This window comes from Lithobates pipiens, unplaced genomic scaffold (assembly GCF_037356315.1).
Source record: "Lithobates pipiens isolate NorthernLeopardFrog02 unplaced genomic scaffold, aLitPip1_a1.2 Scaffold_28, whole genome shotgun sequence".
In the NCBI taxonomy this organism is placed as follows: domain Eukaryota; kingdom Metazoa; phylum Chordata; class Amphibia; order Anura; family Ranidae; genus Lithobates; species Lithobates pipiens.
The window spans coordinates 184,656,207-184,670,302 of NW_027507789.1; the positions used below are offsets into that span (position 1 = coordinate 184,656,207).

The following is a 14,096-nucleotide window of genomic DNA, read 5'->3' on the forward strand; positions in this document are numbered from 1 at the left end:
CCCCATGGTGTCGCGTACCCCCTCTCCTCCTATCCTCTGCCTTTGATCTGTGCTGTGAAATGAGGGTGCGAGGCACAATAGTAGAGCTGTGTGCGATCATCCATGCAAGATCACCCAGGTGCTTTCTACCTAGTCCACTGGGGACAGAGTCCCTCTGTGTTTACATCCCAGCTAGCTGAATCTACCTAATCCAAAATTTTAATAAAAAAAAAAAAAAGTTATTAAAAAATATCTAAAGGTGTTTTTTTTTTTAAACAAACATGTCATACTTACCCTCCTGCTCAGCAGGTGCCCAGGCCCCACTTTTGAATCGCTGAGGCCTGGGCCCAGTACAGGAGGGCTGGCTGTACTGCCTTATCAGCGGTAAGTGTATCCCTCCCAAAGCCCCACCCCAAATATATATATTTTTTAATACTTTGCTTTTTCAAGCCAATGAAATTACGAGCAGGGACCTCTGCGGATTTTCTCTGCAGAACTCTCGGCGTCACAACACTGAGTGCAGGACACCATGGTGATGTCCTCTCAAGGGGAAGGTGCATTCCATTCACTTTTTTCTTAAAATACTCTTTAAAAAAAAACAAAAAAAAACTCGATAAGCAATATAACTTCCACCTACGATAATTCGATTTTAGCTTACCGATGGCTGATAAGATAAAGGCATTCTAAATGGCTTCTATGCATTACTGTCCTTTTTACATTGCACTGCCCTGTACAAAAGAATAACTGAAATGTGGAAATGTCTTTGTGTCTTCTATTATACAGCAAAAGATAACCGCTACTGTGAGATTGGATTTAGCACAGAAATAAGCAAGGTAAGTTCAATTCCTATAGTTATAAAAACAAAAAAAAAGAATGCCAATTAACAACATACTGTATACCTGCTTCTTTCTGCACCTCTCCATAACGAAATATATTTAAAGCAAATCTCCAGGTATAAAAAAAATTAATGCAACTCTATTTAACCACTTCAGCCCCGGAAGGATTTGCCCCCTTAATGATCAGGCCATTTTTTTGCGATACGGCACTGCGTCGCTTTAAATGACAATTGCGCGGTTGTGCGACACTGTACTGTACCAAAATGATGTCCTTTTTTACCCAAAAATAGAGCTTTATTTTGATGGTATGTGATCACATCTGTGGTTTTTATTTTTTGTGCTATAAACAAAAAAAAGACCATTTAAAAAAACAAAAAAAAAACTTTTTTTTTTTAACTTTCTGCTATAATACATATCCAAAAAAAAATATAAAACTGTATTCATCAGTTTAGGCCGAAAATATTCGTCTACATATTTTTGGTAAAAAAAAAGAAATTGCAATAGGCGTATATTGATTGGTTTGCACAAATTATCACGTCTACAAACTACGGGATAGATTTAGGGACTTTTTTTTATTGTTATTACTGGTAATGGCAAATGATCTGCAATTTTTTGCGGGACTGTGATATTTCGGCGGACAAATCTGACCCCAAATTACACTTTTTGGGGACCAGTGACATTATTACTCTATTACTTGCTATAAAAAGGCACTGATCAATGTAAAAATGACACTGGCAGGGAAGGGGTTAACACTAGGGGGTGATCAAGGGGTTAAGTGTGTTCCCTGGGTGTGTTCTAACTTAGGGGGGATGGGCTCACTAGGACATTACAGAGATCACTGTTCCCGATTATTGGGAACAGAAGATCTCTGACATGTCATTAGGCAGAACTTGGAATCGCCTTGTTTACATAGGCAGTTCCCTGTTCTGGCTCTGTACACAGTAATTGCGAGACACCGGCGGACATCAAGTCCGCAGGACCTGCCGGCACCCTCCCGCAGCGCCATCCACCTAAACTGACAGGCCGGGCAAATAGAACATTAGTCAGAGAAGCAGCTAAGAGGCCAATGGTAACCCTGAAGGAGCTGCAGAGATCCACAGCTCAGGTGGGAGAATCTGTCCACAGGACAACTAATACTTGTGCACACCACAAATCTGGCCTTTATGGAAGAGTGGCAAGAAGAAAGCCATTGTTGAAAGAAGGCCATAAGAAGTCCCATTTGCAGAAGCCATGTGGGGGACACAGTAAATGTGTGGAAGAAGGTGCTCTGGTCAGATGAGACCATAATTGAACTTTTTGGACAAAAAACAAAATGCTATGTGTGATGGAAAACTAACACTGCACATCACCCTGAACACACCACCCCCATTGTGAAACATGGTGGTGGCAGCATAATGTTGTGGGCACACCAAAGGTTTTAATAAGAAAACATGCAATAAATTAGAAATACACATTGAAGGAAGGAAGATATAATGTGTAGGCCACTGTTTTGATCTTACGAAAGATACAGAAAGGCCCAGTATACCGAGTGCAAGTTTTAGTGAAGAAACTTGGTAGGAGGGTGCAGGTAGATGTTGGCGGTCAGCATGCAGTCTGTATCTATCACTGTCACATTGTAAGGATTCTTGGATCTGCACCCAAGTGGAACAAAGTTCACAAAGATGTTCCTCTAATGCAGGGATTTCTTGTGGAACAAATGTGTCAGGCGACATGGATGGCTGGAACCCATAATTTGCCGTAAATGGATACAATCGGGAAGTGGCATTGATGGCACTATTGTGAGCAAACTTCATCCAAGGTAACAGGTCTGACCAGTTGTTATGGTGGTCAGAAATATAGCAATGTAGGAACTGCTCCAAGGCTTGTTTGGTCCGTTCTGCGGCCCCATTGAATTGCTGGAGATATGCCAAGGAGAAGGAAAGTTGAATTCCCAACTGTGCACAAAAAGCTCACCAAAACCTAGACACAAACTGGCTGCCCTTTTCCGAGATGATAACCTTAGGTGACCATGTAACCGAAAGACCTCTCGAGCGAAAATTGATGGCAGTTCTTTGGACGTAGGCCTCTTCTTTAGAGGAATACAATGAGACATTTTCGAAAAACCAGTCAACCACATTAAGAATAACTGTGTTGCTTTGGTAGTTGGATAAATCCACAATAAAATCAATAGACAAGTGGGTCCAAGGCCTCTCTCCACTGAGTATGTGTTGTAGGAGGTCCAGTGGAAGGTGTCGGTGTCATGGTGAGCACACATGGGACAAGCGGCTACAAAGGCAGTTACATCAGCGCTGAGACTAGGCAACCATAATTGTTGGGACGTAGACCATATGAGTTGATTCTTCCCTGGGTAACCAGCTGCCTTGGGAGAATGATAGGTCTGGAGCAAAGCAGTGCAGAGATTCTGAGGGACAAGGCAGTGGTCATGAGGTTTTTCAGGTGGAGAATGGATCGGAGAGGCAAGAAATGTGCTTAATGTTAATCATTAAGCACATTTCTGTTATGTGAAATGTGTCTATCTTGACCACTGCTGGTGTCCTCTGGTGTCATTTTGGATATTTTCATATTCCAATAAACTTTACTTGGAGCCCAGGTGAGGTGCAGCCGTTTCTTATTTTGACAATTTACCACAGAGGCGAGCTGGGGCTAGCACTCCGGTGTGTGTTCCAGTGAGCGTATTAGTTACACCTGGAGCGGTTAGTTCATTTCATTAGGTATGGGAGGTGAAGGAAACATTTGTGGGAATGCAAAGCTCGGAGAAAAACATACAGGTGGCTTCCGCAATCACCCGTTAATGGAAGGTCTCTCTCGGAGTCTGGTATCAATAAAAATGGCAAACGAGATCAACTCAAGATTCCTAGATACAGTATGTCTCAACATTCCTAGATATGTCTACGGCTGCAATCTCATCTTTAATGTTATCCAAGAAACCATGAGGGCCTCATTGTTCCAACCAAGTTCTGCTGCCAGAGTACAGAATTTAATGGCATAGTTGGCAACAGTTCTCGTACTCTGATGGACATGGGGCTTTTGGCAGCAGAAGTGGAGCTAGACGGAATATCAAATACCCTTTTAAAGGAGGCCACAAACTCAGGGTAATTCTGAACAACAGAATTTTGCATCTCCCATAGAGGGTTTGCCCAAGCCAAGGCTCTATCAGAAGCAAAGAAAGAATGATGCCTATTTTGCTTCTGTCTAGGGAACGTCTGGGGCAGCAACTCAAAATATATTCCAACCTGGTTGAGAAACCTTATGCAGTGAACTGGATCACCCCCAAAAAGCAGAGTAGAACCAGTCATACCTCTCACAGAGGTGATATTAGAGGCAGGTGCCTGCACAGAGATGGGAGCAACAGCAGAGACGACCTGCGACGCTGGCTGTACTGGAACAGCCAGGGTGGGAGGATCCAGGTGAGGAGTTTGAATCAGGAGCATCTGTAACGCTATGGCAAATTGATTCATTCAATCTGGAAAAAATATTACATTTAGGTGGATTGCCTGCATCTTCTGAATTCATGGCCTTTGCCTAATGTCAGAGACCATGAACCAGGCAGAGACAGAAAATGCAACAAATCACACTTTTAATGTAATAGTATGAAACATAATACAAATCATGACTGTAGTCAAAAACAAAAACCAGGGTAAGGAAGCCAAAATGGGTAGTCAGACATGTCGGTGTTCGGGGCTAGGAATCAGTGTTGTCAGAGGCCAAAGATCAGGATCAGGAACCTGAAGAAAAGTCAGCCAGGCAAAAGTCAAACAAGAACACAGCAGAGAAACACACTGGATATGTTGACCAGGTGAAGGCCCTGAAGGAATGTGCAAGGTAGCTTAAATAGCCAAAAGGGACTGGCTGTAATGGTAACCAGGTGAGTCACTGAGGAACCAATAAGTGGCTGGTAATTATCTGACAGCCGAACAGCCTGAGCACTGAGAAGAGAGCTGTAAAAAGCTCAGCCCTGACACTGACAGAGCTTGAGGTAGTTTGCAAAGAAGAATGGGCAAAGATTTCACTCTCTACATGTGGTAGAGACATACCCAAAAAGATTTTCAGCTGTAATTACAGTGAAAGGTGGTTCTAGAAAGTTCTGACTTGGGGGAGGGGGGCTGAATACAAATCCCCACAACACTTTTTAGATAATTATTTGTAAAACATTTTGAAAAGCACTTATCATTTTCCTGCCATTTCACAATTATGTGCCACTTTGTGTTGGTCTATCACGTAAAATCCCAATGAATACATTTACATTTTTCATTACATGACAAAATGTGGAAAATTTCAGGGGGTATGAATACTTATTCAAGGCACAGTATGAATATTTTATTTTTGCTTGCCTGGAGTTTAGTTTTAAGAAAAAAAATGAGAATCATGAAATCTGTCAGTAATCCTACTGAAGACGGCTACAGACAGAAAATGTTATTATCTTCCTAGTCAGCAATCGCTGGAGAATAGGTTTAAAGTGTACCTATGGTTTTGTAGCACACAACGTAAAAGATATTAGTATCCATGATTCTTTTCACTATGAAGGTTTTAGTGCAAGTTAAACGAATGACACCTCCCACCACCAAGGCTCACCCTCTTAATAAAGTATATGTATGCTACTACAGAAGTTTTTAGCAGTTAGGTTGGAGATGAGTTAGGCATGTCAACCATTTTTAAAGGAAAGCTCCAGGGTGAAAACTGAAGGTGAAAATGGTTTTAGAACCAGACAGCAAATTACACATTCTTTCCTAATGCATTTTTCTGAATACAAGATGACCCTGTCACACAAACTTATTTAATAGCATTACACAATTAATAGTGATAGCTGTTTTATGAATGATAATTTATCCCAGTATCAATGGTAAATGGGGGCATCAGATCCCTGCCCTCATCACCAACTCGTGACAAAGGACTAGCCAATTTCACACCACGCTGTCACTTATGCAAAAATGCCACTCTCATCTGCACCCTGCACAAAGATTTTTGAGCTTGTGGGACCACAATCTAGGTGCCAGCAGCTTGAGAGTGATCATCACTGGATTAAATTAATTAAGCAGTTAACCTGTCATGGTTATGCAGTAATCTTCCTCTGTCTGCTTACCTCACCTCATGTGTTCAGACTAAGAGGCCAGCCACTTCCACCTGGTGGTTTTTATAACCTCTCCTCTAAGCATGGCTCAACCCCAGGCCCTATCAGGGAACTCTATATTAACCTGCGCACTGCAAGCCAGCGGTGCTGATCAACCATTGTGTATTCACTGTGTGTTTGGCTTCCTGTTTCTTGCTTGCCATGTGCTCTACGTTTGTCTCTGTTACCGACCTTGGCGTGTTCTCGATTATTCCTGTCTGCTCGTGACCTGACCTTTTGGCATGTCCCCGACCATCCCTGTCTGCCTGTGACCCTGAACCTTTGTCGTGTACTCTGTTGTTCCTGTCTGCTAGTTGCCCTGACCTCTGCCTTATCCCTTTACTATCCTTGTTGTTCCAGCCTGCTGTTTACTTCTCCTGTAGTCTACCGTGACCTGTGAGACCCTAGGGGGTGCGACCTGGAGCCAGACTGCAGCGCAGTCCATCCTCACCACTACAGGCTCTGGTGAACACCTGCTGGCTCTTAGACTCCGCGCCCTGGGGAATCTATGCTCTAGCTCCAACTGGGATCTGTGTTATGATCCAGTAGACCTGCTTCCTGAACCTCCCTGGGTACTATCCGCAGCAGTCAGTCCCAGGGTCCACTATCTTAGCGGTGCACTTCCGATTCCTACAGAGTGCATCTGTCACCTGGTCTCAGGTGACCTGACATAACCCTTTAAACTCCAAACTGCCACCAGATCACTTTTGGGCCTATAAACCCTTCACAATATTAGCAAGAACAATTGTGAAAAATAAATGTCTGTACACACACTGTCACCATAGACAGGTATATTCAGAGATCTACTGTATATAGTAGCGCCCTTCAAGAGACAGAGATTCATTTAGTTTGCATTAAAGGCTTAGGGACAAGGTTAACACTTTTCAAAATAAGGTTTAATAATGAAAAGGTGAAAAGGTCCAAAAAAAAAAGAAAAAAGAAAACTAACAGAAAAGGGGTGTTACAAGCAATAAAGAGACAATAAAACAACAGAGAAATAAGAAAAGGGTTGGAAAAGAAGAATACTTGTAGTGTCTTTGATTTTAGCAGAGTTCAAGTTCAGTGCAAGGTGTTATTGGCTTTCATAACTTGACAGATGTTCCTTGGTTGATGGGACATGAGCGCTGTCCAAATGTGGATGCATTCCACTTTTCTTCACATCAAGGGGGGTGTTGACAGAGACCATCTGACCAATCATCTGGTCTAAGGGGTGGTGGCTGGGATGTCACCACGTTTACGACCACGTCCAGGATACAGTTTTCTATAAGTAGTCATACCTCTGAATATCTACAGTTTACATTTTTCTAACCAGCAGATTATTGTCCAGTGTGAAATTTGCTTTGAAATATAAATATGGCAGGTTTCAGATGTCTACTTTACTTTGGAGGGATAAGGGATGCCAGTGGTTCTCCATATGATCTGACATAGGGGTGTCTGGACTTGAAAGGTTACACATTAACTGAGAAAAGTATATATGACTATATTCTGGCTGCACTGTTATTTTAGAAGTTATGATTCCATAACTCTACCTAGAGGTAGATATGTGTATTGTACGGATTCCAACTGAAGTATTTATGACCCAACATCTGTTAACTCTCTCATTCCTCAAGCAGGCAAGCTCGACAGTTTTATAGCCCCTGAGATGTGTATTGAAAGATTGATAAGAGAGGACTGCATTGCTGCTCAGGGTTGTGGATTGTATGGACTGAAAGGAGGGGGAAGAGAGGAAAAGGTTACTGTGCCCATGCCCTTCACATGGCAACATGGCTGATATGAGCTGAGACATGAACAAAATGGTTGCTACACACACAGCTATATGTGTGCCCTGTATGCATGACCATTACACTGGAGGGGGGGCTATAAAAGTTGCAAAGCCTATGTACATGGTCTTTTTTTCTGTCAGAATCACCTTTCTTCCAATTCCAAGCCAATTGGAATGCAGAGGCAGCTTGATGAAGGTCAGTATGAGGTTTAGATGCATTTGTAAAGGAACCCAGATGAAACTTAAGCTCATCATACACTGTGCAAATTCCACCTGGTTTCTTAGGGATTGGCCAAAATTAGCTCAGTGGGTGATTCTTCCAGTTTTGCTTCATTCAACAAAAGTTAATCATTTAATCAACTTTTTTCATAGAGCCTGCTGGTAAATTTCCAGTCAGTCAGCAGCTGCATCCATCAGGGCATTTTGACAGCCTACAGGGCCAGCTGTGAAAATACATAGCCCCAGCACAAGATCCATCCATTGTCACTGTGTAGCATGGATAGAGGAATCTGTTTGTTTTTTGTTCAGCCCATAGGATGAAAAAAATGATCGTTGTGTGGCCAGCTTAAGCCCTTGTACACACGGTCGGACATTCCGATGGACAATGTCCGATCGGACCGTGTTGTTGGATAATCCGACCGTGTGTGGGCTCCATCGGACTGTTTTTGTCGGAATATCTGATGGACAAAGTTTTAGAGCTGGGCTATAAAACTTTCCGACAACATGATCCGATCGGACTTTGTCCGATCATGTGTAGAGAATTCCGATCGGACAAAGTGCCACGCCTGCTCAGATCAAATTACTAACAAAATAACATCATCACGTTACGTATGATCAGATTTTCCAACAACCTTGTCTGACCGTGTGTATGCAACACAAGTTTCGGACAAAATCCGATGGATTTTGTTGTCGGAATGTCCGACCATGTGTACAAGGGCTTAGAGGTATTTCAAAGTGAATGCCTTTGAAAACATGCTGCATTTACCTCTCAACACAAGCCCTTGGGCAGCTATGCACAACCATATAAAGGATGTTTACTTCAAGCTTTTTCAGCTACTGTTGATTAAGCAACTGTACAAAGTTCTCTTTTTCTTCTTTTTTTTTTATAGAAAGGTGTTTTGCTAGCTGGAGGACCTGGCGGGTATTATTTTGATGGTAAGTATTCCGCAGTAGCTTTATAAAAAGCACATTTTAGGTTTCTTTATTTCTATTAGTGTCCACATACTCAGAATAAAATGGCCAATGCGCAGAATAAGCCAATGACCTTTATAAATAATGCAACCAAAAAAATACGCTTTTCCCCTGATAGTATAGATATGCAAGCCTCTGTTCCATGAGGACCTTGAACTGTGACCCTAGTGCTTTTCTATATACTGTGGGGAAAATAATTATTTGATCCCCTGCAGATTTTTTAAGTTTGCCCACTTACAAAGAATGAATGAATGAATGAATGAAATACTTGTATAGCGCACAATGCGAACTGAATCGCCTGCTAGAAATGAAGGGTCTATAGTTTTTATCATAGGTGTATTCTAAATGGTAAAGACAGAATATGAATGTGCTTGCCAACAAGGGTTTCTCCACCAAGTACTAAGTCGTGTTTTGCTTGGGGATCAAATACTTATTTTATCACCTGAACTGCAACTCAATTTATAACATTTGTATGATGTATTTTTTCTGGAATTTTGGTTTATATTCTGTCTCTATCATTTAAAATACACATATAATAAAAATGATAGACCCTTCATTTCTTTGCAAGTGGGCAAACTTACAAAATCTGTAGGGGATCAAATTATTATTTTCCCCACTGCACATATCTAAATCCATAAACGTACCATATTGCACCTTTCCATTCTTTAGATGTGGTGCCTACTTTGTTTTCTCAGACTTTTTTCCTTTAGTTTCACCTTGTCATCCTGCCAGTAACCCACTTCCTGGCCTAAGGTGACAACATTCACTGCCTGTAATGCATTAGGGTAATAAAGGCTCATCGGCTAGACTTGCTTTACCAGGAAAACCTTCCCACTACTTCTTGCCTGTGAAGTTCTCATGCAATGGCCATCTTATGTCTAATAAAGGCTATGTTCAGCCAAAATTGATGTTTTTGGTGTCTGATGGATGCTGCCAGGCAGCCTCACTCTTTGACTTGTTGCATTTTTCTTGGCCTCCAGCAAAAGACACTGTGTGAAACTAAAGATCTTATCAAAAACCGAATAAAAATGTAAAAGTTGATTGAAGCAGATGGCAACGTTATTTTTGGTTTTGGCGTTTCCTGTAAATCTGGCTTTGCAGCAATGACTATATTTAGTTACATTCTAGGATAAAGAGATTTTATAGCACATTTAAGTTGCATCTCTAATGCTTTAAACTTTGACATAGTGGTGTTCAAGCAGAAACCCCAATTAGTGGGTTAAATGTTTACCCAATCAATAAGCATTTTCATTATATTCTGGTGTCCGTGCCTCATTGTTTTTTCTGTCATCCAGGACTCTACGTTACAATCCCTCTTTCCAGTATCCTAAGAAATTCTGCAGCCATAAGAGAATTTTCTGACCTCTACATGTCAGAGGAAGTTTCGTATTCGTCTAACGCCTATAAAGGTATAAAAACTTGAGCGTGTTCATAGGGTATATAAAGAGTTTTATGCAGCATTTATAGCAATATATCTCTTAGCCCTTGTACACACGGTCAGACATTCCGACAGAAAATGTCCGATCGGACCGTGTGGTCAGATAATCCGACCATGTGTGGGCTACATCAGACTTTTTCCGTCGGAATGTCCGACCAACAAAATTTGAGAGCTGGATGCAAAATTTTCTGACAACATGATCCGATCGGACTTTGTCCAATTGTTTGTAGAGAATTCCGATCGGACAAAGTGCCAAGCATGCTCAGATCAAATTACGAGACCAAAGCTATTGGCTACTAGCCTGAATGTAGTCCCGTCGTAACGAAATAACGTCATCACGTTCCGAACGATCGGATTTTGCAACAACTTTGTCCGACCGTGTGTATGCAACACCAGTTTCGGACAAAATGCGTCGGAATGTCCGACCGTGTGTACGGGGGCTTAGACATCTCAGCCAAGCTACAGTATTGATGAGACTAACCAAGTGTTTGGTTTTATCGCTGCTGTAGATGTAAATTAGCACTAGTATCATTACACTGGATAATAGTTTATTATAGCATATTATAGCAAATGAGCCTGGTAGTCTACATATAACCAAACCTTTTTCAGACTAGGGAAGGGTTTAAAGTGGAGGGCCACCCTAAAATAAAAAAAATTATATTCTTAAAAAAAATAAAAAATATATATATTTTTAACTTACCAGAAACCCCTGTTACTAGGCAGTCTTCCTAATCTGCCTCTTCCTATTCCACGGTGCTTCCTCCTCTTCGGCGATCGGCCCCGTTACCTTCTGGGACATGTGTGTGTCCCAGAAAACAATGGGGCCATTCACAAAGTGCCGCGTAACTCGCGCATGTGCAGTGGGAAACGGGCAGTGAAGCCGCAAGGCTCCACTGCCTGTTTCCCTTCATTAAGATGGCGGCGCCAACAGCCGATCTGATGGACAGATCGGCCTCCGGGGGGCCGACATAGCGGGCTCACTGGACAGGTAAGTGTCCTTTTTAAAAGTCAGCAGCTACAGTGTTTGTAGCTGCTGACTTAAAAAAAAAAAAAAAACGCGGCCGGAACGCCCCTTTAACCTCTGTCAAGTTTATATTGTTAGAAAGAAACAGAAACGGGAGGCTCTTAGCCCTTGTACACACGGTCGGAGAATCCGTCGGAATGTGTCCTATCGGACCGTGTCGTCGGATAATCCGACTGTGTGTGGTATGCATCGGACTGATTCCGTCAGAATATCCTTCGGACCCAATTTTCCAACATGTTGGAAATATTTCCCGACCAACTGGGCCAGTCGGACATACTCCGATCATGTGTAGAGAATTTTGATCGGACCAAGTGCCACGCATGCTCAGATCAAATTCCTACATCAAAGCTATTGGCTACTAGCCTGAATGTAGTCCCATCGTAACGAAATTACGTCATCACGTTCTGAAAGATCAGATTTTTCGCCAACTTTGTCCGACTGTGTGTATGCAACAGTTTTGGACAAGATCCGACGGACAAAATCCGATGGGCAAAATCCGACGGATTTGGTTTTGGAAATCTCCGACCGTGTGTACAGGGGCTAAGAGTAACAGTAGGTTAACAGTTAAAGTGTAACTAAACCCAGGACCCTGCATTCACTATATCTGGTCTCCCACAGTACACAGAACATGGAAATACAATTATTTTAGTAAATATGAACTGCCACATACCTTTTCTCATCAGCAATATATAGAAGTCTTGTGACTTCTAATGCCGCGTACACACGATCAGATATTCCGACAACAAAATCCTGGATTTATTTCCAACGGATGTTCAACGGAAGTTCAATAGCCAGTGCGGCTCTTCTGCTTGATTCCGAGCATGCATGGAATTTTGTGTGTCGGAATTGTGTACACACGATCGTAATTTCCGAGAACGGATTTTGTTGTCAGAAAATTTGAGATCCAGCTCTCAAATTTTTGTTGTTGGGAATTGGCGACAGCAAATGTCCGATGGAGCCTACACATGGTCGGAATTACAACAAGCTCACATCAAACATTTGTTGTCGGACAGTCCGAACGTGTGTACGCGGCATTTCAGTGTTTGGCCGAGCACTGGTTATCTTGTAAGAGGAGTTTTCCTTCTCCTCTGACTGTCCTATGAGGCTGCATGGCACCTGAACCCCTGTCTCAGGGCCGGTGATAAGGCAGTACAGTTGACCCTCCTGTACAGGGCCCAGACCCAATCGGTTCAAAAGGTGGGTCCGGGTACCTGCCGAGCAGGAGGGCCAGCTGTATTGCCTTGGGACTCTTATGAATCCCCCTGCAGCACTGCCTGCTGGCTTTCTCCCTCTGGCTGACGGAGGCAATATGCCACCTCACCACCTGATTTAACCCCACACTAATGCACCACAATAGCATGGTTTGCACATGGTTGCAGGGCACTTGCAGGGCACTTGTAGAGCAGCACAATTTACGTGAATGGGTCAATTTTGTCGTGCAGAGTATTGAAATAATGCACTGGACACTTCTTGTATACAGCAATACGCTTTACTTTCATGGAGAAATTTCAGAACATGTCTTTTCATGTAACAGAAAGCAGGAATATAAGAGAACACAAACACTGAGAAAGATAACACTTCCTTTGATTACATTACCATAGATAGACACTACAGTGCCACTTGCTGGATAGATAGGTATAATGCATACGGTATACAGTTGTGCTCATAAGTTTACATACCCTGGCACAATTTATGATTTCTTGGCCATTTCAGGAGCCATCACATTACCAGCAGGCTCCCATGGCCCAGCTGTTGTTGGTGCTCCCTACACTCTACCTTCAGCAGCTATTCGCTGACACAAGAGAGTCGGAGCTGCGGGTTCACATGACTGGACTGGAGCAGATCAAAAATCAGTACATTCACACATCTTCTCTTTTTATACAGATTTTAGATAGACGGAATGGGGAGAGAACCTTTTTAAGAACAATTTAAATGCTGAAAATTTAATATTTTTTTTTAATAATTTGGATTAATTTATTTCTTTTAGGTTTTGCAGTTGCTTATGGTGAATTTACGGGGGATGACTCTCCAGGTAGGGTAAAGGATAGAGATGCTATATTGATGTTAACAGAATATTTTGAAAACTAGAATCTTCCACAGTCCACACCATATCTGTCCCACAATAAAGCCTATCAAGGCAGTAGACCTAGTGATACATGACCTTCTATGCAAATCAGGAGTCCCTAAACCTGGTGCACATAATATGACACTATTGACCTACAACTCAGTAACTATAACACTGCCCCCCTAAAATTATTTCTTTCTAGAAGTCATTAATTGAATGGAAGGACGTTGGCTCTGATTTTTGAACCGGAGGTTGCCAAAGCCATAGAGAGGAAGACACTATACAAAAAAAAGGCATGTGTAGGCACCTCTGAGTGACTGCGTTTATTCTGGCTATGTTGGCTTCATGGGTTTTACTGTGGAACAGGTTTGCTTTAAATTAACATAAGTCTATGAAAAGGTAAATATTGTATGTGGTTGGAAAAAGAAGAAACCCCCTGGGAGTGGGACTTTAAGGGCACTACCATAGAAATCAATGATATAAAATAAAACATTTATTGAAAAAGTATGTCATAGACAAAAATACTGAACATGGTCATGAATACTAGAAAAGGATAATATACAACAACTGGAGATACAATATCCTGTATCCAATGCTTTTCAGAGCTGATTGTCGTCTCTTTCATCAGGGATTAACAGATGTATATAATCTATGAAATTCAAATACAAACAGTCAACAGTATGTGTCGGTTCAC

The 14,096-nt window shown here is 42.0% G+C and overlaps 1 protein-coding gene across 1 annotated transcript in view; it reads left to right on the top strand.

Annotated features, from left to right (window-relative positions):
- Positions 1-14,096, top strand: part of LOC143935913 (integrin alpha-IIb-like) — a 129,685-nt gene that overhangs the window by 40,602 nt on the left and 74,987 nt on the right. The window contains exons 5-8 of the mRNA XM_077460103.1: positions 763-812; positions 8,794-8,839; positions 10,171-10,284; positions 13,325-13,369. Of these exons, the coding sequence (XP_077316229.1) occupies positions 763-812; positions 8,794-8,839; positions 10,171-10,284; positions 13,325-13,369 (255 nt within the window). The remainder of the gene's footprint in view (positions 1-762; positions 813-8,793; positions 8,840-10,170; positions 10,285-13,324; positions 13,370-14,096) is intronic.